General features: G+C 42.9%; 1 protein-coding gene across 3 annotated transcripts in view; it reads left to right on the top strand.

Moving 5' to 3' along the window:
• The window catches only part of LOC120547796 (SLX4 interacting protein), a 40,571-nt gene extending 14,220 nt beyond the window's left edge, over positions 1–26,351 (top strand). For 2 of the 3 annotated variants that reach the window (XM_039783484.1, XM_039783483.1), the window contains exons 3-8: positions 2,280–2,369; positions 2,701–2,827; positions 13,330–13,407; positions 15,632–15,720; positions 24,346–24,452; positions 24,547–26,351. In XM_039783484.1, the coding sequence (XP_039639418.1) occupies positions 2,280–2,369; positions 2,701–2,827; positions 13,330–13,407; positions 15,632–15,720; positions 24,346–24,452; positions 24,547–25,318 (1,263 nt within the window). In that variant the 3' untranslated portion in view covers positions 25,319–26,351. Of the gene's footprint in view, positions 1–2,279; positions 2,370–2,700; positions 2,828–8,657; positions 10,293–13,329; positions 13,408–15,631; positions 15,721–24,345; positions 24,453–24,546 lie in introns of those variants that run through there. The other variant, XM_039783485.1, reaches the window with a different exon arrangement.
• The last annotated feature ends 798 nt before the right edge of the window (positions 26,352–27,149 follow it).

The raw sequence follows: 27,149 nt of genomic DNA, 5'->3' as shown, positions 1-27,149 counted from the left end.
AGATTGGTCTTGTGGTCACTATTGGGATTTAAACACATGGAGATGACAGAATAATAGAAACACATGTCATTATAAAGCATTCCAAAACCGAATTGACATTTCTTTGACACATTGTCAATATTATTAGTTTTGCATGATTTATTGCAGGGCCATTATACCTGACAAACTGGTGTGCATAGTGGCAGAGTTGCTATACTCATCTGTAAAGCCATTCATAGGTCTCAAAAGTCAGGGACTAAAGTCAGGATACAAAAACCCATCCAGCGTGTGTCAAGTCCAACTCCCAAGAAACCACTGTGGGGCTCAGCCATTAGTCTGTCCCTGTGTTTTGAGTGACAAGGTCTGACCCTCTGTTGTTAGGCTTTCCCACACACTGGTAATTGTTGGAGGCAGTCAGCTGAGGCCACCAGTCATCCGTGGACCGCTCTGAGACAAAGGGCAGAGGATGGAGAGAATACTGATATGTAGGGACGAGCTGATTCTGACAGGCAACATGCATACATTTTATACATGAGGAGCTTGCACATAAGGGGGGCTCTGTTCTGGTCCATGGCATTCTTGTCTTTAGTGAAAGCATGTTTTTGTATCTGCGACTTTTGTTTATTTACTAAGTATCCATTTGTGGTTATCACGTCTTGATGTTTGGACCTTTATACTCTGTTTTGATCTCATATTTTCAAGATATGGAGTCAGAGGATCACAGATTAATGCATTGCCTTTCATGAGAGACTTATAATTACATACATTTTTCCATTAGTCTTGGTAACACCAATGCAGAGTACAAGGCACAAATTAGGGCTTTAGGACTTGACATATCCTGCAGAACAGTGCAAGCTATGACTGAAATTGAGCTCAAGATTCACAGCTCAGTCATTGGGGGGCGCCCTTTCCTCTAGTTGACCTGCAAGTAGAGTTAAGGAAGCAGCTTCACTTCAGTTATTTTTTGCAGACAGACCATGACAAAGAAAAATGCTCTCATGGGAAAAAAAAAAAAAAAAAGACAAATATGTGTCAGCTTGATTTGCTCAGAGCCAGTATTTAGCCTTTTGATGTCATTTGAAAAAAGGTTGTGAATAAAACTTTCTCAATCTTCTTTGACAAATAAGCTAACCTGACTCCTTTTTAAACAAGAGGAGGAGACAACTGGAGACAGTTGGAAAGTATAGGCCTGTGTCTAGAAGTAGGACCTAAGTAGCCGGGGCCTTCCCCTGCACACCCGGTTCATTCTTTCTGTCGCGTCATCCAGAGAGCGAGACCCGTAGGAACATCCCTCAAGTCTGGGTTGTAGAGTTTAGTCATTCTGTCTGCAATGCTTCGGCCCAGGGGACGAGCCTGGCCCAAAACAAAGCTTTTAGTGTGCCTAAGTATTCCCCGTTACTAAATGAATAACCTCTTCTGTTTGTACACACTCTTTTCCAGTTCTACGCGGTGAGCCTGAAATCTGTGTCTGGTTTTGTCTTTATATGACTTTGTTTTTGCTACCCCATTCAGTTCAATGCTTTTTGCTGCATTGTCACTGTGGGTTTTAGGGCAGTACTTGTTGCTCCTCTGTGTCATGTTGTGGGTGGTCTCAGTCCATCCATTACTTCCTTGTCCAGGGAGAGGCAAAGTTCACACGAGACCCACATCCATTTGCTCTCTCTGCAGCGGGCAGCTTTTGCACTCATGTGTAAACCATAATCAGGCTAGCCTGAGAAAGATGTAACGGCAACTTAACCAGCCGCGGCATTTCTGGCCTCCCTGTCCCTTGTAGCTTATTGTCATTGACACACAATGACGTAGTGCTTCAGGAATCCACTCTAAAAGCCCCTCTTTTCCCCTCTTTTCGGCCCAAAAAAAAAGGAGGGAAAAGGATTGGGGGGGTTTTTTGGTTGTTTTGGGGTTTTTTCCCCCCCCTCTGATGCAAAGTTAGGATAATCCTAATTTATGTGGTACATCTTTAGACCTCCTTGTGCAGCCTGTTGTGACCTGAGGCTATGACTGTATTGCTAAAGCTTATAGAACAAGAAAATACTTTTTTATGCTGAGAGAGGGGAAATGTAAGGAGACAGACAGTGCCATACCTTTTTTTTTTTTTGTAAATAAATTGGTAAAGAGATGGCTAGACAGAGAATCAGAATGGAGGGGACTGCTATGAGAGGCCTGGGGTGATGTTTGAGGACACAGGGGGTCCTTGTGGTTTGTCTCGCTGTCAATCACCCACACTTTGATTTCCTTTGTTGTCTGTAAGCTCAATGCCCCTCAGAAACCTGTGGCTGTCCTTCCTCTTTGTGTTACAGTGTGGGAACTTTGCTGTGCTGGTGGATCTCCACGTTCTGCCCCTGGGCGGCCAAGAGGACGCCAGCTGGTTTACTACGGACCACATCGAGGTACAGACACAGGGAGAAGGGCGTGCGTGTGAATAAGTGTGCGTGTGAATATATGGCTTCTGGTCTGCTGGGGGCCTTTTCAAAAGTCGGCAGCAGCATGGAATTGAAAATGACTTTGAGCCTTCTGTCTGTTCTTCTCAGGGGCTTTCATTGTTGCAAAACTCATCTCTCCACCTAGCCACCTGTGGAGATGCCTTTCTGAACTTTCACTCGAGACTTCTACTGTCCTGTTGTTTGCCTGTGCTCCTTAATCTCTTCTTATAAAACCAAATAACTTGTGTTGTCTCAGCAGTTCATAAACATGTAGCTGTACTGAAATATCTGCTTGTAGGAGGTTACAGCCCTGGTTCGGGATGCTGTGGACCAGAGGGTTAAGCAGCACACAGAGTCCCTCCACAATAGAAGACAGCCCAAACAGAAGAAGGAGCTGGCATCTGCTTCAGCTTTTTTTGTGAAAGGTAATGCACCATCTTGTGACCCTCATTACACTGCCCTAGAGCCAAAAAGTCCAGTATTTATTATGCTATAATTTATTGCTTTACGGTCCATTGTTGTTTGTTACATTGCTTCTTTATTAGAGCATTAGTTTAAATTGTTATTTGGTAATGAGTACACATTCTATGTATTCTGATTTGATTTCACTTTTGTTCATTACTCTGGAATGTAGTCTTTGTCTTCCCTTTCAATGTCTAGGTGTGTCTATCATCAACTCTTCAATAAGTAAAATTGTTCACTTTGGCTATCAACTCAAAACCATTATTTATTCACTTGGACCTCAGTGCAGAGATATGGGCTGTGTGCATGGAGGTGGGTTACTGAGTTCTGAGGAGGATGAGAATGTTGTTACAAAACAGTTTCAATAGTATTTCATGGCTACCTTTTTTTGGAGAGTGTGGGAGGAAAGACAACAGAACTAGTTGGGACACGGCAGCTCTCTACGCCCAGGGTGCGACCTGAAGTCAGGAGCTGATAGGAGTTTTTATATTGTGTTGCCCTGTTTAACTTGGCACAAAACGTAAGTCAATTTAAATGGCTAATGTTTGTTACCCTTGTCTTTAATGTGGTGTTGGCGCAACTGTGTTCGTCTGTACTTGTAGTTAACTAGATGACACCATACAACTCTATGCACAATGAGAAAAATCTAAATTATGCTCCACTGGTAATAGGCCATTTCAATTCATCTCTTATTTATCCAATGCAAGTACATTTTCCCCAGCCCCCCACACACATGCCTTTGAAGCACTGTAAGCCTAGCTTCAGAGGAACCCCCAGCTGTGTGTTGTAAGTCAGACAGGTTTGTCACAGGTAGCAGTTAAGGGCAGTTAAACTGGGCTCACTCAGCAGGGCAGGCCTGACTGTGAGAGTGGGATTACAGGGCACTTGGCTCCATAAAGTTTCTCCTGTGGCTGCAGCTCTGCCTCTCACGCTACTCGCCTCCACTTAAGTCCTTTTATCCACTATGCTGTGCATTCATGTGTGCAATTGTCGTCATACACAGATACATGTGTGCATGTTATTCAACTTGATAAACATATAGTCATTCTAAGCAGGCATACTGGTTGCATGCATGTGCGTGCACGTGCACATGGGCTCTGATACACATCCGACCCAGTGAGAATCAAAGGAGCGACAGTGTGTTGGAGAGATATATCCTCCCCCTGGGCTAGGTGTGAACAGGCTGACAGGGTACAGTTACTGAAAAGCCTGTCTCATATTCCCCATGACAGACTGAGGAGAGACAGACATCTCTAATGATGGCGATCACAGACTAAGGCTCCACACACATATATTCACTCCACTGTGTGAACAAGGGGACTATCAGTATTTCAGCAGTGAAATATGCATGTAAAAATGATTAAGCTCCTTGCAGCTTTGCCAAAAAAGAATGTAACCAGTGCAACTTGACTCCATACCATACTGGAGAATTTTCCCCTCTTCAGAACATGAAAAGGTATCGCGCCTCAAACAGGCCCACACAGTTCATGTGCTCTAGTCCTATTAAATGTCTTAAGTGAGTGTAATCACATTCTTGGTCTTTTCATTGTCCCATGTGAGAGAGGCGGCAGAGCAGTAAAGGTGGAGACTGTGACTGTGAGAAGTAAGCAGGCAGGCAGGAGCCATAAAAAGGGAAGGACAGACCATAGGCTTAGGGAGGGAAGCCCAGAAAACCTCAGGGTGGGTATTAAGTATTAGGGTCGCCAATTGTGCAAGCAGGTCAAATGCTAACATGCTAATCCTCACAGGACTTTCAGACTGTCCATAGCAGGGAGTGGAAGCTGGTTTTCTGCACGTATCTGTTTAAGCAGAAGACCTATTTGTGTGTGTGCGTGTGTGTGTGTGTGTGTGTGCGTGTGTGTGTGTGTGTGTGTGTGTGTGTGTGTGTGTGTGTGTGTGTGTGTGTGTGTGTGTGTGTGTGTGTGTGTGTGTGTGTGTGTGTGTGTGTGTGTGTGTGTGTGTGAACAGAATTAAGTTGGATATCCTAGAGTGAGACGTGTATGGTACATGTGCTCATGTATGTTGTTGCACATAGACAAAGGTGTCAGGCGGGATGGTGCTGATGTCTGGGCCAAGAATAGGGCGGATAGAGTGTGGTGCAATGTGTGGGATGGTATGGGAGGGGAATTGTAGGTCTTGTATGAGGCAGTGTTTGAGCTGGTGCCAGTGTGAAATCACAGGGGCTTCCGCCAACAGACAGCGGTAAGAACAGCGTAACAGCCTCAGCTGTTGGCACTTCAAATGAGCCATCAACAGCTTTTAGCATTCCAAGGCCTTTCAGTGCAAGTGTTTGTATCCGAGTTATCTCTATGGGTTATTGCATTTATGTATGTATGCTGTGTTGGGTGCATATGTGTGTGTATATAAGCACCCAGTGAACATGTCGGAGAGGGGCTTATCCCATATCTTCTGCCAACATAAATCTGTATCTAAAGTCTTTTCTTCGTATCTCAGCTGCAGAGGCCAATTTCCAACTGTCAGCCCTCAGCCCCCCTCAATTTTTTCATTTTTTTACCCAGGCTACTTGAAACTTCATGATTAGCTCATAGTGATGTGATTTATTTATGTTTTTAGAGAGATGAACAGAGGGAACTTTTCCCACCAAACAGCTTGGCTCTGGGCAAGCAGAATGGACATGCTAAGAAGCCCAGGGAAGGGGAGCTTGGGAGAGGCCTGTTGCATTCTCCCTGGTAGACCGTGTTGACACACCCACATTTCTCAGAGTAATTACAGATTGAAAATGAGTGGATAATAGGTTCTCCGTGCTTTGAGGAATACATTTTTGTCATTCGATATTTTGTCATGATATTCAAGTAAGGAAGCCAGTGGTTATGCTCTACGACAGCAAGAGTGTCACAGTTGTCCTCAAGAAGATGCCACTGCTTAGAAAGAAAACCTTTTCACGTCAGACATGGCCCTCTTTGACAACACAACATGTACAGTAGCCCAAGCGATTGTCTCACTGATTGTGAGCGATCTTGATTTGCATTTGCTCTTGGTCTAGTATTGTTTTACCTCAAGGGGATATTGATTTTGTAGTCCATAATGTTGTATATGTTTGTGTGGTTGTGTAGAGTGTAAACTTAGAAGGCCCATTTTTTACAGGGATTTAGTTGACATGCCATTTCAAACTGCCAAAGGACATTACCAGATGTCTTACGTCTACTATTAGTATCGATACAGCCACATTGATCTCCCCTTGTGAGGCAGAGCTCCGGTATAGTATAGCCCGGTGTTTAAGAGGCTTCCTGCCAGTCAGAGGAGTTAGAAGAGCCCTGGCAAAGTGGTACCTAGAGTCCATTTTAGCCCATGGCAGAGCTGGTTCCTTCTTCCTCTCCCTGCACAGGTGCCAGGGCTTAGGGGGAGGGAACACCTGCCAGCCTGTTTCCCCATGGCCACGGCAGGCTGGAGAGAAATTTTCCCAGGCTCCCCAGATGAATGGTCACTAATAGCCGTGGGAGAGGGCTTTGCGAGTGCTACACAGTGTACCACTGACTCCTCTTGGCAGCCCTATGAAGGGGGCTTAAGGCAGGCTGGCCACGGCCATTGCGGGAAAAGCACAAGTGCTGCTGGATAGCTTTACTGTTGGAGAATGCGTTTAGAAATGACCATCTCCCTCCCAATGAAGAATGCAGAGGATGTGTAGTGACTAAAGGGGAGATGGTTGATTTTTGCACTGCCCTGTCATAGATTTAGCTTTGTTTGGCTTCTCTGGCTCTTTGAAGGCCTGTAGCCGAAGACCGGAACAGTTGATCAAATTTGGAAAAGCTATTAAGTCAAAAAGACTTTCTGTGTACAAAATGGAAAAACCATATAAACCGTTACATGAGCGTTGGATGGCGTATTTTAGGGAGAATTGCTACATGCCAACCTTTCAGCACTTTTCTGAAGAAGCAAAAGTACTTTTGTAGTGACGTGTATTAACCCACCTTGTTTCTTCTCAGTGCTACCGCAGCTATTACTATTTATATGAGTGGCTGTTATGTGGGGACTGGTCTGTAAATAGAGAGGCATGCCTGTGGCAGAGTTACCTGCCCTGCTCTGTGTTACTGGGCGTGAGGCAGGCTGGGATTAAGGCGAGGGGGAAACGGAGACCTGTGACAGGAACAAAGGAATTCCAAGGCCCAGGCTGAAAATGGATCCTGATCAGAGTAGCCACTCCAGCCAGCCTGCCCCCTCTCCCCCGCTCGCCCTCCCTCCGCTGGCCCCTGCTGGGCAACCCCCTTTCTCCTGGTGCTTTGTGGTGTTGCTGTGGCTCTTTAAATCCTTCCTGTAAGCCCCTGGCATTACTCAGCAGCAACACATAGGACAGTCTGACTCCAATGTTAACCCCTCCTTCCTATTATTGCACACTACACACACACACGTTTGTTCTTTTTCCTTGTCCTTTGCATTTTTACATATTTAGTCTCTCTCGCCTGTGCCCTCCATGTCTGCTCTTCTCTGCTCTCCTCATGTTGTCTCTTTATGTTTTCTCACTTTCTCTTCTTCTCCTTCTCCGCAGGGTCAGCTGCAGTCTCTTAGGACACAACCGCAATCCCCGCCATAGCTGTCACACCACACTCTTTTCCCATATAATTAGGGCCTGAGCCTGAGCACGGATCACATTCATGTGACTGTTCCCATTCACCACAATCTGGTCTGGGAGATGGCACACACTCCCTTGAACTCATACTAAGTGTTCAGCAAGAGCAGAATGCCTTGTTTTAGGAATTACTAAAACGTTTCAGAGGATGCTGTTGTTTCTCTCTGCTCTTTGCTTCACTTTGAGAGAAACCGGCCCGTGTCATGTCCTCTTGTGAGCTCTGTGGTTTTTCCTGTGGACAGATGTCATTGTAGTGCTTTCGCCTTAATAAAAGCTACACAGTTTAATTGTAATGCTTTCCAGGCCTTTCATTTGCATAAGGTCAGTGTCTTACATAATTTTTTTATTTAAAATAAGATCAAATTCAGAACGTCCTTCAATTCAACACAGAATATTCTTTTTTTGCACGACCTTACCCGCCTGCTATCATTAGTCATTGGTAGCAAAAACTAGATAGAATTGCCATATGTGCCATGGTTCACCTATTTGGATTTTATAAACACAGGCTAGCAGATTTGCGGAGGGCCATGCAGGCAGAGAGAGCCTGCTTCCAATGAGACCTTGATCTGCGATTTAAAAGGCCAGCACAGTGCATAACTCAAGTCCACAAACTGCTCTGCACAACATTAATCCAAAGGAGCTTAATGCAAAATAAGCAGTTTGCATCCTCCTCATTCTGAATGCTCTTTAATATAGATTTGTGGCCTCTTAGTCTAATTAAGATATAATGTTGATTAAATATGACATTTTGCATTGTGACTGCATTTCTCTCATCAGATTATGTTTCTGAGAAACAGATTTTTTTCCCTTGATAATTGCTCTGTGCTCCAAAATGCTCCCCACCACTTTAGTCACATGCTGCATTATGGGTTGGCCTGAGCTACCATGCTGCGGCGTATTTTGTAACTGCGATGAAGGGGTCACCCAAATGTTAAATTGAACACTCATGTGCAAATATTGTTTCAGGTGGACGTTGTGCAGGATGATAAGGCACAGTGCTCTGCTACGGCCGTAGTTACAGTTACACACAGAGAGTGATGTCCTTCCATGAAAGCCCCCACTTACATATGGGTAACTTCCTCATGCTCTCTCATCCTTCACCACTCCACCCCTCTCTCTCGCTCTAAGCCCCAACTCTCCACCCACACTTGAGGACAGAGGGAGGGGGTCCACATCAAAGCAGAGATGTCAAAATAGCAGGATTCTCAGGCACTGATGTCTGACTGTCCTGCTGATTCAACTCCTGTTCATAAAGGGGTTGCGTGGGAATTGCAGTTCTCCTGACACACAGTCACTACATTTACATGCACACTAGAAACATGGTTAATGGGAGAAATCAGGTTACGGCAGGAAATCGGAGAATGCCTTCACATGCACTGCAATAACCAGGTTACTGTAAAACCCTGCGTTTACATGCAGCTGGTGGGTAATCAGATTTCTCTCCTTCTCAGTGCCATGCTTTTGAAGCAATGCTGGCATACTTTGAGTGTATTAATGATATATAATACTGCAGCCTGAAGAGTTTCTTTTCTTGGTGGAAACATTTGGACTAACTGACTGAGAGGCAACTCATTCTTTCCTTATTATGCACATGAGCCTGAATCTTTTAAAAAGAATCCACCATTCATCTTATTCAGACTTATTTCAGTTTTGATTTTAGTTAAGGCTTTTGATTTAAATATTTTGCATACTGAGATGCTACATCGCTACAAGTTATCATCTTTCTCTCCGTGGATTGGGACTGCTGCCGTGCCATGATACTTTCCTTACGTGTAGGAAGTATCATCGTTTACATCTGCTAACATATACATGGCCAAGAAATTGGTTTCATCCAGCAGAAGTCTAGCTGTGTTAAACAGCACTGAGAGAGGACACTCAATGTAGTATTCTTGTTAAGTGTCCTGCACCCACTGTGGTCAGGCTTAGGCATGGCCAGGACCTGCTAGGTCCTGGCCAGAGCAGAAGAGCAGAAATTCTTATGGATTTCTGCAGGAGTCACAACAGCATGGGCTGCCAGGAATTTGGATGGCGAGAAGAAGTAGGCTATGTTTTCTATGGCTGTTTTAATGATCTCCTCAGGATATAACTGAAGTTAATGAAGTCCATTCCATGGGGGCTTACCTTTGACCCTGGTCTGAATGCTTCTCACTCCTGTCTGTTCCATTTTACAGTCCTAGTCACTCTGGATGCCTTTTGGTTTGTTGACTTTTCTTTCCGCTCATTGTTTTTCCAGGAAGCGGTGAAAGCTGCAGGGATGTGTGTGTGTGTGCGTGTGCATGCTCGTGCGCGTGCGCGTGTCTCGAAAGTACAGTATTCTAGCTTTTGCACCAGCCCTGTGGAGTCTGTGTCTTTTTCTGCAGTTGTCTTGTGGTATATTACAAGATGGTATAAGTATCTCCATACAAGCGGTTACAATATTATCTACCCCATTTCTGAAAACATGGCATGCTGACTTGTTTACTGTTTGATTTGACCGGTCATAATATTGTTGTGCATCGGGTTTCAAAACAATTAAGCAAGACCATCTTCTTTTGCAGGAAGTACAAATGAAACCCTTTAAAGTCTCTTCTCTGCAGATTTGGATATTGCACCACTTTGGGCCACAGTTGCCACAGAAAGGGGCCACTCATTCCCAGAGGAGGCACCAGCAAACTGTTTGTGAGAGAGAAACATGAATGTAAGCATAGCACGAGAGAACCCGGGCGGAGGGCCAAAAGCAACTCTGCGCTGTGCAGGACATTAAAAAGTTGGAGCAACAGCTGAGCTGATGTCTCGGGCCATGGCGTTGTACTGGTTCCCAACTCTGTGTCCAGACATCCCTGTCAAACTTGTCCTGGGAATTGGTAAGCTCAGCCCACCAGGGAAAGCAATGAGAAAAGTTGTAGAGCTAGACATGAGGCCAAAGAGTCCAACCAACAAAATCAAAGCTTCTAAAAACAATGAATGTGCAATTAAAGATGCTTGCTTCCTGGTCCTTCCTGGACCCAGAATGGGCAAAGAAAACAAAACCGAGATACAGATCGGCATTCCTCTCTTGGTAGACATGCTTTTCTATTTAAAGTATAATGGAATATCTGAATTTCTTTCCAATAAAGGAATGCTGCTATTGTTAACTACAAGCATGCTCAACATACCATACAGTGTGTTAATGCAGTTTCCCTTTGGGATTAATTAAGGATTCTATTTAAAGCTTGGTGGCTTATCCAGTATTACTACAAACTTTATGTACATCACATATTAAAGGGACACACTTCCAAGGAAATCAACTCTAAAGACAATTCAGTAAGGGAGGTACTCCAATAGGGTATGAATTCATGAATCTGTTACTAACATGTCTTGTCCACCCTGTACAATACAGTCCATAAGAATTTGGACACATTTTTGTTGATGAGTGGCCATGTAAATGACCTGACTTCAATCAAACATGCGTTTTACTTGTTGGAGATCAGACTTAAGCCCCCCAAACAACCAAAAACCGAAGATGGCTGCATTAGAGGCCTGAAAGAGCACCACTAGAGAAGTAACCAAGCTGATGTGGCTTACGCAGATTATTTGCAATCAAAACTTTACTTCATGCACGTTTTATGTTTATTTGTTCAATTGCATTATGGGCACAAAAAAAAAGACAATTGCTACATTATGAATCAAACATGAATGTTAACCTCAAATTAAAGCTGCAAGTTAGCACTTAGTCACTGTTTTCTTGCAATGCAATACACTTTCACTGTGATGTGGTACAGAGCCAATACAGGAAAAAAAAAAAAAAAATAGATCATTGACATTATATTTACAGACTGTGCTGTAGTTATAGAGTTACAGTTCTGGAGTTGCCTGAAACCTTGGTTAACAAAACAGGATGTAAAATGATTGGATGGAATGGAATAAAATGATTCCTATTTAGCGTTCACCTAAAGCTGTCTCATGGCCCCTCTATTGCATGGCAGGACAGGGATTCCTAATGTGAAGCTCAAGGTTTTGTATTTTTAGAGCTAGGTAAATGCTTTGAGTTGGTGCACGGGGATAAGTCAGTCCCTGATTAGCTGGCTAGAATGAAAAATAATGGAGCAGAGTGACAATCACTGACCGAGAAGTCTCCTTGTTATTGTGCAGATTAGAGATTAGTTTTTGTCTCTGAGAGACTTTAATGTATGTTCACAAATCTTGAACAAGTTGTCTAACGTTTTGCTGTAGGCTATATTTCTACTTAATGGCTTTTGAGGATTAGCTGCATTCCCATAGGTGCTAAACTTACATGTGTTATAGCCTGTCCCCTATGTACAAATTTCACCCTATTATCTTAAGAAAAATCATTGATTGTAATTGCTTAGTATTGTAGTAACAAACAGGTATCCATATTTGGAAAGCCCTTAACTTTTAGCTGTAAGGATTTATTTTTAGTTCACAGATTGGGCTTGTTTGGGTTGAAATAGATTTGATTGACTATTGTCATTTATTCCTCCATTTATTTATGTACATGTATATGTTTTGCATATATACGAATTGTGTTTGCTCAAGTAGTGACCCTGGTCGATAATTCAGCCACAAGCGCAGAGAAAAAGAAAGCCGTCGTGGTGCCATTAATCACTGGCCAGCGGACTTAAGTGTATACCTGGGACAGTTTTGTGACACACTGTTTCTGTGATTGCATGTCATTATCCAAAGAATCACGAGACGGCTTCTTTTTGAAGACGATAATGAAATGCTTGTAGTTGGTGCTGAGATGACATCAGCTAACGGAGAAAGGGGAATGTTCTCAAAGGCCCCCTCACTCTTGTGTCTTGTGCTGTTAATATGCTGTCTGCTCGGTGTTGTAGCTAACGCACCATGTAGGACACATTTGTCCTAGTTGAAGATCAGCTTTTAGAGGAGACTACTGTCTGTGTTGTTGCCGACGGGTGAAAACCTCCCCACTTCCAAAATGTCAGCCTCGTTTTTTAACTTGATGCATATTTGACATTATCCAGGGAGTTCTGTAACAGCCTTGAGTGCAAGCGGTCAGGAATTTCTCAAACTATTGAAGACATGTAATCCTTTAATTGATGTTAAAATACTAAAATACCCCCAGTTACTTCGCAGTTAATGAGGTTTTCACACGGCAACAGCAGGACAAGAATGCCAAATCAGAAAAAGAAATAAAAGAGAGATGTGGCACTGGTGGTAAAGTCAACAAGGTATAGTTTTACACTATTTCAAGAAGAGGAAAAGGGTACTAAGAAGGGTGAGCAGGCTCTGTTAGCTTCCCAGAACTGTTGTCCTGTTTACAACGAACAACTGGATTGCGTGTTAGCAAGACCGTTGCTTTAAGTCAACAAATTCCTACCACATTAGGCAACAGGCGTCTTTTTCTGCCCAGCACATCTTACATACCATAACAAACATTCCATGACAAATCGAGCAAAGGCCTGGACCATGGGTTCTCTGCTTGTTCCAAACTGGGAGGTCAGTTAAATTAAAACGGAGTAGTTTCTTACTCCATGGATCAGTTAGCTGGTTTTGAAGCATGCTGGCCCTTGGACTGAGCATGAGATCAAGGTTAGCAAGAAACTGATGGGAAATGTTTAAGCACATACAGCCATATAAAGCTAACGGTACAATAATGTGTAGGAATGAGCATTGTTTTTTGTAGCTGCTTTATTCAAGTTTGATCTCAAGTCCTGTATTCACTTCCAGTCCAGCATAGCCTAGCCAAGTGTGCTTCTACAGAATGTGATGGAAGTAGTGCCATTTGTGGAGTTCATCAAATGAAGGGTTTTATATTGGATATCTACTTTATTTTCAAGCCTTGGAAATAGTGTCACAAGTACACTATTTTTTTCTTCAGTGTCTTTCTGCTCTTCTTTTACCTTTTAACTGCTTTTCTGTTTTGTTTGTTTTTTATAGGGAAGAACTTCAACCTGGTCGCCAATTTTCTGAAGCGGCACTTAAACCTCAGATGTATTGTCAAGCAGCTCTATGGGGGTACGTATCCTCCATGTTTTCTAAAAAAATCAATTCCCAGTTAAATGAATCAGAAATAGACGTCTCAATTGCTCGTACTCAGCCAAATTTCCCACAGAAAAAGCAAGTCATCTGTGGTCTGCATGTTGATTTTTCTCCCCCTCACTTGTTTTTATGTCCTGTCCCTACCTGCTCGGGGTGTTGTTGAGAACAGGCAGCCATTAAGTGGTTCCCTTGAGAGGCTACTGAGAGTGGGAGAGAGAAAGATTGGAGGGCAGGGAGAATCTATCTCCATGGCCCATCTAGTGCCTGTGACCCTTGGCCACCTTTTTCATGGGACCAACATGGCTCTCTTCCTGTCAGTAAAGTTAATATCTGTTCCCTGGGGGCCTGGATGTTAAGGCAGCACTGACCTGCTGCAGACTAAGATGACGGCTTCTCTCAGCAGGTCCGTTACACATCAAATTAGACCCAGTCTCCTGAGGTCAAAGGTTGTGTAATTTGGTCCAGTGAGTTAGCTGTACATAGTGGTCGGGTCATGTAAAACATTTCATTCAGCTATAAAACACATGGTTAAAACGTCTTTATGCTGATATTTACTGTATACATTGCAAAATGGCAAGTTAAATCCTATTAGAAAGACTACAGGGCTAAAACAAAGTGGGACTTACAAAAACTGTTATTATAATTAGGGAATAAAAATGCAGTGGCATTTTCTGTTTTAGCTTACTTTCATTTCACTCCACTACACAAACCAATGACTTACTTGCACTTTTTCTGTTCTTAGGCTATTATCAGTGGGATAAAAACTGTAAAGTTTAACCTGAGGTTAGCATTACAGGGACAGCCATAAGGTCATTAAATTGGGATCTGGGGGTCACTCCATTCTGTAGATAAATGTGCTCAACAAATTTCATATATATTATAGATTATGAGCTATAAATTAAGTAAACTTTAAATTTTAACTGTGATGGGGTGGGCCAAGAGAAAAGATTTTGGAATATCAAGGGCTCATCCTCTGGAAAGCACAAATTTACTCAGTAAGTTTCTTTCTGTGAGAGTTTTATGTCTGTTAGATTTTTATTTCACATTGTATGAGTGAAAGTTTAGGCCTGATATTGGCCCGGGAATTCATCTTCAAAGGTCAAGAATTTCTACTGCATATTTCATGGTAATCTGCCAAGTACAGTAGTTGTTGAGCAATCAATCGACATCCAAAACTACCCACCGAGATAGTAATCTTTAGACATCCTCGTTGCCCTACACAAGTTGTGCGTGCACTAATGCAGGTGTATGATATACGCATGTTCTGTGTCAGCTTAACCAAAGTGTGTGTGTGTGTGTGTGTGTGTGTGTATATATTGGCTGTGTTTATAAACCACTGATCCACACAAGTGAAGCAAAACCAGTGTATTAAAAAATGGCCACTGAGGAGGAATATGTGCTTTTACGGACTAAATTTGCCACAGCTGTGAACCCTTTGAACTGAGGGTGGTAATAAGTGGATCAGGAATGCAAGATGAAGAATACTGTAGTATTGTGTAATGTGTTCCTACAGGAAGTTACTTTTTCATCAGTATTTTTCTTCTTCAGGGGCAACCTCTAGCTCACCCGGTAGAGCGTGCGCCCCATATAGTCTGAGTCCTTGCCAGCATCCTGGGTCCAAATACGACCCGCTGCCTCTCGCTGTGTGTGAGCCCCTCTCTGTCCTCCCCCATTTTTCTGACTATCTGTACTACCTAATTAAAATGCATAAAAGCCCAAAAAAGAATGTTTAAAACAAAACAAATGAAGTTTTTTTACATACAGGAGGCTATGTAACAGGCCATAGGTCAGGTATTTGCCAATTTTTCTTTCCAGTTGAGGTGATATGTCAGTTTATATGTAGTTCTTGTGGACATTTAGATTTATTATCATGATGTATAAATACATGTAGAGTATTATTGTTGTAAATGGTCTTTGCCTTTGAAGATGATGGAACAGTCCTATTACCCCCAAGAGCCGTTGTTACCATAAAATGTTCTAATATTTCATGCTGTTTACGCGGCTCATATAGCTCAACCGTAAAGCTCAATCTGTAAACTGCCATTTTCTCCTTGCTCTGAGGGATAGTAAATAGTTGGTGCTTGTAGATGTAAATTCTAACCTCCACCACAATTCCTTCTGTCTGACTTTGACTCATAATTAGAGGTGAGCCCACGTTATTAACTAGCATGGTCTGTGTTGTTTTTTTTGCCTTACTCAGATTTGCGTGTTTTTCCTGAACGCTATGTTGTGTGTGTGAGCTGTCCAGAGGATGCCTCAGCGCACCATGGAAACCCGAGTCTGGCCGCGGTAAGTGCTGTTTATACTGCTCTATTTCCTCTTCCAGTCGCCTGGCGAAAAGTCCTGCATGGGTCTGTGTGTTATTATAGGGATGTGTTGCCAAATTGTGCTCTCACTTCATATATGCTGATCCTCGTTACGTGAGGGGTGGGGGAGGGGACGGGGGCGGTGGGCTCTGGACCTGCCAGGGCTTTTCACAGACCTAGTGAGGAGGAAAGAGAGGATGGGAGGGGGTTGGATGGAGAGAGGTGGGGTCAAAAGGTGCAGAGTCACCCATTCTCCGAAGAGTTTCTGCTCCCACAATCTACCAATTCACCCCAGTTGTACAATTTAATTTTTTTTTTGTCAAACTCAAATGTGGGGTTGATGTAAACCTCAACATTAGAGGGTAGTCGAAAATATAGCCAAAACTAATTTTGTACATTTTAGCTCTTGGGAAAGTGTAGATACTTCCAGAACTCAACTTTTATCAAACCTCATTGTGGCACTGCAGTCATTGTTGACATTGTCAGAACATAATATTCATCTTACATAAAAATCTGGATTCTGTCTAACCTTTAACCACCTCACTCTCTCAAGTATAAAATCTTAGTATACAAAATCATTAATACATCATATTCTCCTTTTTACATCATGTTATTCTGGGTTCAGAAGAACTACAACAACACTCTTCATCATTCTGGTACATATACATTGTTTGGGTTTTTAAGGGAGAATTCAGTTAATGTGATTGTGTGCAGTTAACTGTCATGTGCCTTGATTGATGGGACTCCGATAAAGTTGGGTTCAGTGGGTATTTCCCTATAAGAGTCCATGCTGTGTATATTATGCGTACTGCCCATGAAATACCTACTTCTGTAGTTGTTTTTTGTCCATTCATATTACGGACAACTATTATCTGGTCAGTGCTCATTTGATCCCAAACTCCCAAGAGTATTCTGGGAAGCGATGGTGGAGCCTCTTACCTTGGCACTCACATCAAGGACAGACATCTCTCCCATCACATCCCATGATCAGTGGCCTGCTGTTTTTCTGTGGGGCTTTTGCTATTGTTTCCCTTTGAAATGTCTCTGCACTCTCCACAGTTTGGCTTCCAATGAAAGCAGTGATTGTAATATTTTTAGTGGAGCAACACAGTCGTCAGTGAAAAGTTCATATTGTGTAACCAATTTTCCAGTTCAAGGAGGCATTGCTGTCGATTGCGTTCCTCTCCTCAGGATGTGGTTCTCTGGGCTCATACAGTACAAGCAGAGGGAATTGGAGGGTGGGAGTCTTGTGGTGGAGCTCTCACTAGTCCAACCTCGAACGTGGTTTGTAAGGGAAAGATACCAGACAGCAGGGCTAAAGTTTTTCACATGACAAAAACAATTATTTGTTTACATCCTTTGCTCTGTTCTGATTTGTCAGAAACTTATGTTTTTGCAATTTCAAGGTTGCCAAGAAAGTTGAAAATCTAAATGAACAAAAAAACAGCTTATGCAGTGAGTCACAGCTGATGTAAGGCATAATAATGTTGCTGTCTAAAAATAATGGGGCCGTTGGAGTTTTATGTCAAAGTTGGTCATATGCTCAAAAAGGGGTCTTTTATTCCACAACTGTTGACAGATCGAGCCTGCTAGTTCCAAAAAAATTCCACGTTCCCATGTATTTAGGGAGGTTTCAGTTTTGTTGTTGGGATTCAGTTTGTGTGACGTGTTAAACAAAAATCCTTAACCACAGTGGAAATGTAGACTCATCAAATTAGCACTTCTCATAAGGTCAGGGGGTTACGTTGTGAGGGAACTTAGGTGACGTCATGGTTGGCCTTTTGTTCAGTGAAAGCCAACATCTCAGTCCCACACTCGAGCATGCTCTAGTCTCTTGTATCTTGTGCACTCTTATTATTATTAGTCATATTTTCAGCTGTGGTTCAGTTACAGTAGAAGAGGAGATGGTGAGATTTAGTCATTTCCTGCAGTGAAGTGGGAACTAGGATACCAGTTATTGATTTTCGTTTCGATTTGGTTACTCAAAATTCAATCACGAAACCTACGTTTTTGGGTTGAGACTACAGTTGATGTTTTGTACAGATTTACCACATCTTATCTGAAACAACGTTAAGGACCATAAGGGGAGATTAAAACTCTCAATGCTAACACAAACATTCGACTTGATGCAATAATCCAGCTTTATTTTTTTTAATCAACAATGGATCAAATGACTATCTAACGTTAAAGGGCTTGCTCATAGTCAAGAACCTACCGAGAATTATCACCCAACTCTGCAGTCAACTCTACAAAGTGTTTGTCTAGGGAGTGTCAGTGCATTGCTTTGGTTTTACAGCCGCAACTTTGCTGTTTTGGTTCAGTCCCACAGCTCTCATCAGCACCGTTTCCAGCATTTTCAAATTTAGCGACTAGCAGGTGAACATACTGGAGCATTTAGTAGCAAATAAGAGACATTTCACTTTAAGAGCTCGACATAACAACCAAGCTGAAAGGAGAGGGAATTTTGGACTTGCTGACATTTTCGCCATAACAACTTAAAAGGTGATAATATGTCAATGTCTGATTTGCAAGTTGCTTTTGCTGCCCCAAGTGGCCAAATGCCGTTTTTAAGGTGGAGGTCTGCTCAAAACCAGTCTTTGCAGCGCCCCATTTCGATGTTGGAAACTAAGAGAGGGTTTCAGACGCTGTTCGACAATCAGGAAGTGCTTTGGTTTGAGCGGGCTGGAGCCTTTAAAGTCATGGTGTTGAGTAAAATGAATCCTGACATCCATCCCATCTATGGGGGCGACAGTAACGGTCTGATATTTGATCTATTTAGAGACTATAATATCAGCCTGATGTACTCTGTCTGTTAGAACCTAGAACCGACTGTTGCTCTACAGAGGTAGGGCCATTGAAACTACTGCGTTTGCATGGGAAGCAAACAAAAGGCATCTCTTGCACAATGTTTTTCTTCTTCTTGTCATTTGAAGATTCAAGTCCCTCATAAGAAGTTGCTGCTATTGTGAGTCATCACCAACAGTGAGGAGGGCAGCATGGGAAGGAAAAGCTATTGTGTAGAACTGTGGCCAATGTTTTCTAGTCAGGCACAGAGTGGGCAGCTGAGGTGAGTGGCGTGCTGGGCCGCAGAAGTTTGGATCAAAGGCAGAGCAGATGTGTTTCCAGTCCCCCTACCCCTCCACCACCCCCCTCTTCTGAGCTATGGACGAGCCTGTGTTTACTCATGACCTCAGCACGCCTCTGTTCTTCACAGCTCGCAACAGCTAGAAGCAGCGCTTTCCCAAGCCTTCAGTGTCTGCAGATCTCCTTTCCACCAAGGCCGAAATACATGGCTATGATCTCTTTGCAGCACACGATCATGTCCCTTCATTCCATCCTGTCATAAGCGTCATAAGTGTCCATTCATTTGTCTTAATCCTTGAACAAGGGTGGATCCAAAAACATTTGTCATTGTTCAGGGATAAGAAGTCCTCTATTTTAGACAAGTATGTACCCATGCATGTTTGTTGACTTTGTTTCAGGGAAGATGTGGTGATGAGCTTAGACAAACAGGGCATGTTTCCTCTGTGGGAGCAGAGTGGGAGGAGGGAGAGGGGTTTGTGGACTAGTTTCACAAATGATCTCTGCAGGAGGTATTTCTGCCCTGACAGTTAAATAGTGTTGTTGTTTCTTGGTGCCAGTTTGAGGATTTTGTATACTTAGTTGTGCCACTGTTCAAAGGCTTTCCAGTGGAAAGAATAATTCCATTTTTATAACTTGAATACTTTTATGGATTCAAGCATTACAAGTGGTATGAATCATTACCGTCTGACAGATGAATGAATAATGGCTTCATAGGATTGCATATCACTGGTTTTGTGTGTGTTGTGTGAGATACAAAGACATTAGAGTAATCCAAGAACAAACTGTGGCAGATCACAAGCAAATATGAGTTGATGGTTGATCGGAGCTTCCCACGCTGACCTGTTTTCTGACTTGTCATCTTGTTTTTGTTTTGTTTTTTTCTGGTAATTTTTATGTTTTAGTTTGCAAAGCCTCCATGATTGGTCGAGAAAGATCTCTGACCTCTTTGGCTTTTAAAAATCCTTTCAAAACCCATTGGATAAACCAAAAAAATGCATGGTTGTCAAGCTGCAAAAAAAAAAACAACCCTGTTATTCTTAGCTATTATCTGTTCCTGAAAAACTGAATGTTTTTATCCAGCAAAATTGTTATAGTACAAATGAATGACCATGGGCATTTATGTAGATTATATAGAGCAAAACCCTACTATATGTTAACATAGCATAATATAATAAATAAGAAATGTCATATGCCAAATGCATACCAAGAGAGGTTTTGTCATCCTATGGCAGTGGAGTATTAGACTACTCAGAGACTATTCAGCCCTATCAGCACATTACTTTCAAGTGCAGCTGCCTTAAAAGATAGCCAACATAATATTCCTATCTGTGTGACCTTAAACTCATTCAACTTCATTCCCTGTATTTTATGGAGCCTGTAGTTGGTTATCTTTTTGAAGTTGTTTCCAGGAGTCACTCAAAGTTGGGGCAAGCTATGAGAATCTGTACTGATATCCTTTTAAACCAAATGATTCATTCACTCTGCTCTCCTTACCCTTTTGCCAGGCTTATCTCTATAATCCGACATCCAGATGTGCTGTCTTGTTGCAGCTCCCATGGTGGAGCCATGTTGTTTTGGAGGCTCCAGGGCCAGGGACGGCACTGTTGGTCTGCCCTACGTGTTGCATCACGAGAAGTGTTTTGCAGCTTTGTGTGGGGGCGAGTAGACTGGCTGGCGGTCGGGGGGGGGGGTTAAATCCTTGTTGCTGAGGGAAAGGTGGTGGTGGTGGTGGTGGTGGTGGCGGCGGCGGCGGGTAGATGTTCTTTCTGTTTCGTGGGACGCTCTCCAGCTATTGGGAGTTTGCATCATTCCGTACGAGATTAGGCCACCTCGGTTCCCACACAATACTTAGTGTTTTATCCACATAGCTTGTGATAATTATAATGTTCATGCACCATCTCTCTCTCTCTCTCTCTCTCTCTCTCTCTCTCTCTCTCTCTCTCGCTCTCGCTCTCAATCTTTAATCCCTTTACTTTCTTCTCTCTAGTTGCTATATACAGAATGTCCAACCCTTGGACCTCTGGTGATAATAATTCATGCACCATCTCTCTCTCTGTCTGACTTTCTATCCATCTTTCTCCTTCTACTTTCTATGTATATCCAACCTCTTCCTCTCTTCATGCTTCTTCCTTTCCATCACTCTGTTTTCTCTCTCTCTCTCTCTCTCTCTCTCTCTCTGTTGCTCTTTTGAAGTTGTGCCGACAGGAACAGAAAGACACAAAACTTTCTCTGAGAACCTCCCATTGGCTTCTTGTTGATTTTTCTTTCAAGTTCATTTTCAAACAGCATTTATTCATATTAAACAGATGAGAATACATATCAAGGCATTACGATGCAAATGATGGCACCCACATCTTTCTCACAATTGTTGTTGTTGGGGTGGGTGTGTGAGTGCGTAGGCGAATGCAAGTTTGTATGTGTGTCACTGTCCCAAATCCAAGGCTAGCTGTAGCTCTGGATATGTGAGAACGTAAAGAGTGAACTTCTGCCCACACTCGAGCATGACTCCATCTCTACACAAAGGACAGCCTGTGGAGAACTTCCTGTGTGAGGATTCTTGTGTTTGTGGGCATGCTGGAGAGACTGTTGAGGTCAGACGATATGACTCTCGGGGGTGCCTCTTCTTTTGTTGTACTCCCCTCTTAACGCTCTCTCTTTCTCCAATTCATTCTGTAGTATCTCGTCCCTTATTTCTTGTCGTCTCCGCCTACTTCCTTGTTGCCCAGCCTCCTTATTCACTCCCCTCCCTCCGGCTGGCCTCTTTATTCCATCCGCCACACCACAGACCAAAGTGCAGCTAGGTCTCAACACCCAGTGCAAAGCCACAATGCCCCAGCTTGCACTTGCAGCTTGGGACAATTACTCCTTCCCCCTTTTCTGTAGGGTCACATGTTGTCACTGGTATGACATATGGAAGAGGACATTAATGATTTTTTTCTGTGTTCACAGCAGCTGATGGAGGCCAGAGCTTACCACATTGGCTTCCCTCATCTTAGAGTGCACATTGATCATTTTACCAACCAGTTTATGGAATAGTAATGATCTGAAAAATGTCTGATATTAAATAAACATAGTGGCCACAACCTCAAATTCAAATTTTCCAAGATTTAATATCTGTCTGGTTGTATTTTCCCACTGCAAAAGTCTACTGAGTGTCTTAAGCCATGCTAAACGTATTGCTCTGTGGATGGGGATGTCTGTCTGTCGGTCCGTCCACCACTGGTCGGTCGGTCCAGACTGAAATATCTCAACAAATATTGTCTGGATTGCCATTAAATTCGGAGTGTCTATTTGCACCCCCGGTACGAATAGCCTCGGCCACACAGCTGAGCTATTCACACCCTGTGACGTAACAACAAAAACACGTTGCTCGCGTTCACCGAAATCATGGCGGACGTTCATTTTCCATGACCGCAGAAACTGGCATATTAGGAAAGTTTTGTCTCTAAAGTTTATAACAATTGAATTTCTAGCGGAAAATGGATACTACAGTTGCGCTTTCTGTCTTCAGTGAAAGCATACAACCGTTAGTTTGTTAGGTAGTACCATTGTAGTCTACCTATTTTTTTTGTGGTAAACAGTTGTATGACATCCAGTAAGAACTTATAGGTGAATGGTTAGAACACTGAGCTTTGGTCTGGGAGTCTGGAGTTTGATTCCCCCAGTGAGGTGATCTTGTGTTTTTCATTTTGGATTGGATAATTTGCATGCAATTGTGCAAGTCAGGGCCCGCGAACGCGATTTTTTTTTTTGCAGGGTGGTAGGGGAAGACTCATGAATATGCCTTTTCTGGTTGGGTTGGTTAGGTTTAAATTAAATTAGGTGCAGCCTTTCATGGTGGTGAGAGGATGAATTCTAATGACTTTGGTGAACCCCCTGACCTGTCATCAAATGCACCAGCAGGTCCATGTACTCGATGGATCGGCACAAAGTTTTGTGTCAACGTTCATGGTTTCACAGAGGATAGATCGTACTGACTTTTGGGATCCCTTCACTTTTCCTCTGGCTCCAACATGATGATGACATTTGTGCTTTAGAGTGAAATGTCTCAACAACTATTGGATTGTTGCCATGAAACGTGGTATATGCATTCATGGAATTTGGGATGAATTGCAATAACTTTTGGTTATCCCTTCATTTTTCATCTAGTGCCATCAGCAGGTCAAAATGTATTTGGTTTATTACCAAATACCTGCAAACCAAATGGCATTCCCATCAGCCTCAGCTGTACCTTGTGATTAGTGCTAACTAGCATTTGTTAGCATGCTACCGTGCCAATGATGGTGAACATAGTAATCATGCCTGCTAAACATCAACATGTCATTGTGAGCATGCTGATGTTATGATCTAGTTTAAAGCACTGCTGTGCCTAAGTACAGCCTAATAGATCGGTCACCGTGGACTCTTACTCTTGTTAGTTTACAGCGTGTCACTCAAATCATGAAGCTCTTCACCTGTATGCTGCTTATTCTGGTTAAACAAATATACTCAATTTCTAAACCAGAGTTACTCTGGTATTCTCCCAATTAATTTCACAATAAATTGTCGGGCTCTCAACCTTTTAAGTTCTGCTCAATTTACCTCCAGCGTCTCTTGTTCTCTCATAAATCCAGAGTCTGTTCTAGGTCAGCCAAGGAAAAGACCTGTGATTAACCTTCATTAGTGGCCTGTTGAGGGCACACGTTGGTGAGATCCAATCTTTGGCCCGTTCCTTGTTCTGCCTCAGTGGGTCCCCTTAGTATGTGGTTATATTGAACTTTCAACCCATTTTAGCCAACTAAGAATGTACTCAAACATAGTGGCATATGGGGTAGTCTGCATTTAAACCTGCAACTCAAAGTGCTGCTACAGCTTACTAAATACAAGGCTACATTCACTCTCACTTTTTATCTTGTCCTGTCTTCTGAGATTTTTTTTTTTTTTTTTTTTTACCCTTTTTCTGTTTTGCATTTTTCCATTCACATGTCTCAGTTGTGTTTTTCCTCTGCCTTTCTCCATCATCTTAATAAGGATCCTTTAATCGCTGTTTTAACTTTTCAACATGGTTTTAGTAATCCTGCCTCAGGCTGCGAGCATCACTCCAAGCCTCAGATAGCAGAGACTATGAAACACACATCACACTATGACAAGCCAGTGGTTATTTTCCAAAGCTTTGGAGGTGGTTGCTGTGGACCGTAGGAAGTTGGGGGCTGATTATTGGTGCTAGCTAGGGTGTTGCTAAGTGTCCCTAAAGGCATTCTAGAAAACATTCCTCTTGTATCATAGTTCAAATAATGAGGAGGCAACACTATTTGGAGTTCCAGAGAATTAGGATAAATGTATTTAAACTATCTTTTTATCATATTGGATTATTTTTACTTTTAATTGTATTCACTATCTTATCATTTGTAATGCAGTCTAGTGCATGTTTTGTTTTGTCCGGCAATGCCAGATGATGACAGCAGTCTGCTGTGGAGCCAAATCTTTCCAGTGAATGCCAGGAATAATATCTTTTGTTTACACCGATTTTGTTTGTGTTTTCTAGACTGAATTGAGCGAACAAAGCCGATCGGAATATTTTTCCAGAGTGGGAGAAACCCAAGAGCCTTTAAACTGCCCCGCAAAAACAAAGAAGACTGTGCTTCAAAAGATGTAAGTATGATCTAATGCGAAAATTTCCAACCCCACCAGTCAGAGAGGATACTTAAGTATCTGTTCATATCCTCCTATCCTTTAACTTTTTCAGAGCCAAACAAGCTAGTGTCCAGCAAGAGCTCTATGTTTCCAGTATGGGGGAGCAGCAGATGGACCAGAGCGCCTGTCCCAAAAACCAAAGAGGGGAACTTAAAGCCGGAGAGTCAGAATTCAGCTCTGGATGGAAGGCTCTCCCAGAGGCAGACCACACGGTGCCTTGCCCCGGTACTTTAAATGAAGCCGTGGCTCAGATTGGGACTACTCAAAAGCAGGGTCTGACCCAGGAGCAGCAGACTGAGAACAGTCCTCCAGACAGCATCATCCCAAATGGGGCCTCAGTAGTTTTCTGCCAACATGAAATCAGTCATGAGACAAGAAAGAGCAAGAGGTGCAAGTCGAGCGACGCAGGGGAAGACCCTCGCCCACAGAGGGCCAAGAGGACGTGCCTTGGAAGACCTCCAGCCACAATGCAAACCCAATCCACCGAGTGCTCCACACAAACATCCAGGCATGACCTTCTTCCTCTGCCGCCCCTTCCTCTAGTCGAAGCCAAGGCAGAGTCCAAGGCTTTCCCTGTCTCCGAGCGCAAGAAAACCACACTGGAAGTAGAGCTGCTTACTCCAGGGAAACGGGCCCAGAGGCTCCCCCTCACAAGCAATAACACGGCACAGACAAACCAAAACAGCCCGGCCGCAAGTCTGAGGGGCCTATCTGTCAAGCCTGCATCCTCAGGCTCCTCTATTAGTTCCAGATCCACACTCGGAGAGGAGGGGAGTGAAAATGTGCCCAGAACCTCTAGATTACGACGACTGAAGAGGTCCTGAGGGGGAGAGACGAGCTACAGTAAAGATGCCTGACGCCACAGAGATAGAGATGATATTGTGTCAGGCTACATGTTTTCCTCACATGACATGCATTTGTACACGTGTCACATTTTACTATCTATATAATATCTATTCTTTTCACATGTGCTGTACATGCAGTACACACACACACACACACACACACACACACACACACACACACACACACACACACACACACACACACACACACACACACACACACACACACTTACACATTCACAGATCAAATGCTGAACACATTATGGCAATTGATACATGAGCATTTGAGTTACGCTTTGTCAAATACTTGAAACAGACTTTGCCTCCACCCATAAGTAGTGGTGGTCAAAGAGAGGCTCGCAAATGAAAGTCAAAAACCTTTAATTGGAGTTTAGATTTGGTTTTGTGTTAAAGATTGGGGATTTCAGACAGGCAGGAGCCATGCAGTACGTCATGGCTTTCAGTCTGAAATACTGGCTCCTACGTGTCTGAAAACTGTCCAGTTTCCCCGCTGAAGCTCTGGTGTGATTGATTGCCGTTTCCAGATTTATTTCATCACCCCAGTCTCAAAAATGTACTTATGTAGTTAGATTTCATTCATATACAATTTGCTCAATAATAAGTTGCTAAGCACCTGAAATGTATCTTTAAATTTGAGGGTATTATGCAGATTTTATTTTGAACTTGAACCAAATATGTGTGGGTTTATGAGCAGTATTGAATTATTAGTGGTTTTATTTGGGAGTAGCAGGACGTCTACAGTATCACAGGTTAAAATGTAGCTGCTGTCGTCGCCCCAACACTCGACAGGGCTGTTTGGACCAGGGCCAGTTGAGCGATCCAGAGAGCATAGGGCAACTAGCGGCCAACAGTCACTCATACCCCCATGTAAAGCCCAAGATGTTCCACTTGATGACATAATGTTGCCTGAATACATTACTCGCGATTTTATTTTTGTTGGACTGGAAAGACATTTTATGATATAAATAAATTTGTTTCTCCCATGAAAAAAAAAAAAGCAATCTCTCAACCTTTTGTTTAAACCCTTGTGTTGTCTTCCCGTCAACCTTTTTTCCCCCAGTTTTTTTTTGCTTTTTCCAACGTTTTAAATTGTTACATTTTTCTTCTACACATTTTCAGCGCTTATTTATACGTCCCATATTTTCTGATATAAAACAAAAATTAAAAACGGGTCAGTTTGATCCAAAGTCAACACAATCTTCTGGAAGCAGCCAGCATGAAACGGCATGTAGAGCTCTGCACATTGTTTTCCTCCCACACAGTCCAGGCGCTGATGCTCATGGCAATTTGACAGTGACTGTCTGTCCAACAGTGATGTTACTAATAAACCAGTGCTTCACTGCCGTTCTCCATCTGTATTAGCGGGTGTAACCTGAGAGGAGTCACTCGCAGGAGCCAATTCTGTTCTTATCAAGACAGAGACAACACGGTGGATTAGCAGAATTGACCCTACGGTTTTAAATCCTTGTATGGTTTAAGGTCATTCTCAAGAGGTGTCGATAATCTCTCGCTTGGGATTTAATCCTTTTAAACACACTCTGCGGAGAAGTAAAATCTTAAAATCAGTTTCTCTACAACGTAGGCTTCTGAGGCCTGCTAGTTTGAAAAGGTTTTAGTTAAGCCTGCTACTTAAACCAGACCAACAAGGGCAACATTGTCAGAGAATCATGAGGAGCAAGAGTATTTTTGTCCCCTGGATTGACTTAATTCGAGGATGGCTTGCTACAACGTAATTAGCTGTAAACACATTTGGACAGAGCTCTTGCTCAAGACTATGATGCCTCTCCAG

This window comes from Perca fluviatilis, chromosome 19 (genome assembly GCF_010015445.1).
Source record: "Perca fluviatilis chromosome 19, GENO_Pfluv_1.0, whole genome shotgun sequence".
In the NCBI taxonomy this organism is placed as follows: Eukaryota; Metazoa; Chordata; class Actinopteri; order Perciformes; family Percidae; genus Perca; species Perca fluviatilis.
Note: the sequence above shows the minus strand (reverse complement) of the source record. Positions and strands in the feature narration are given on the sequence as shown.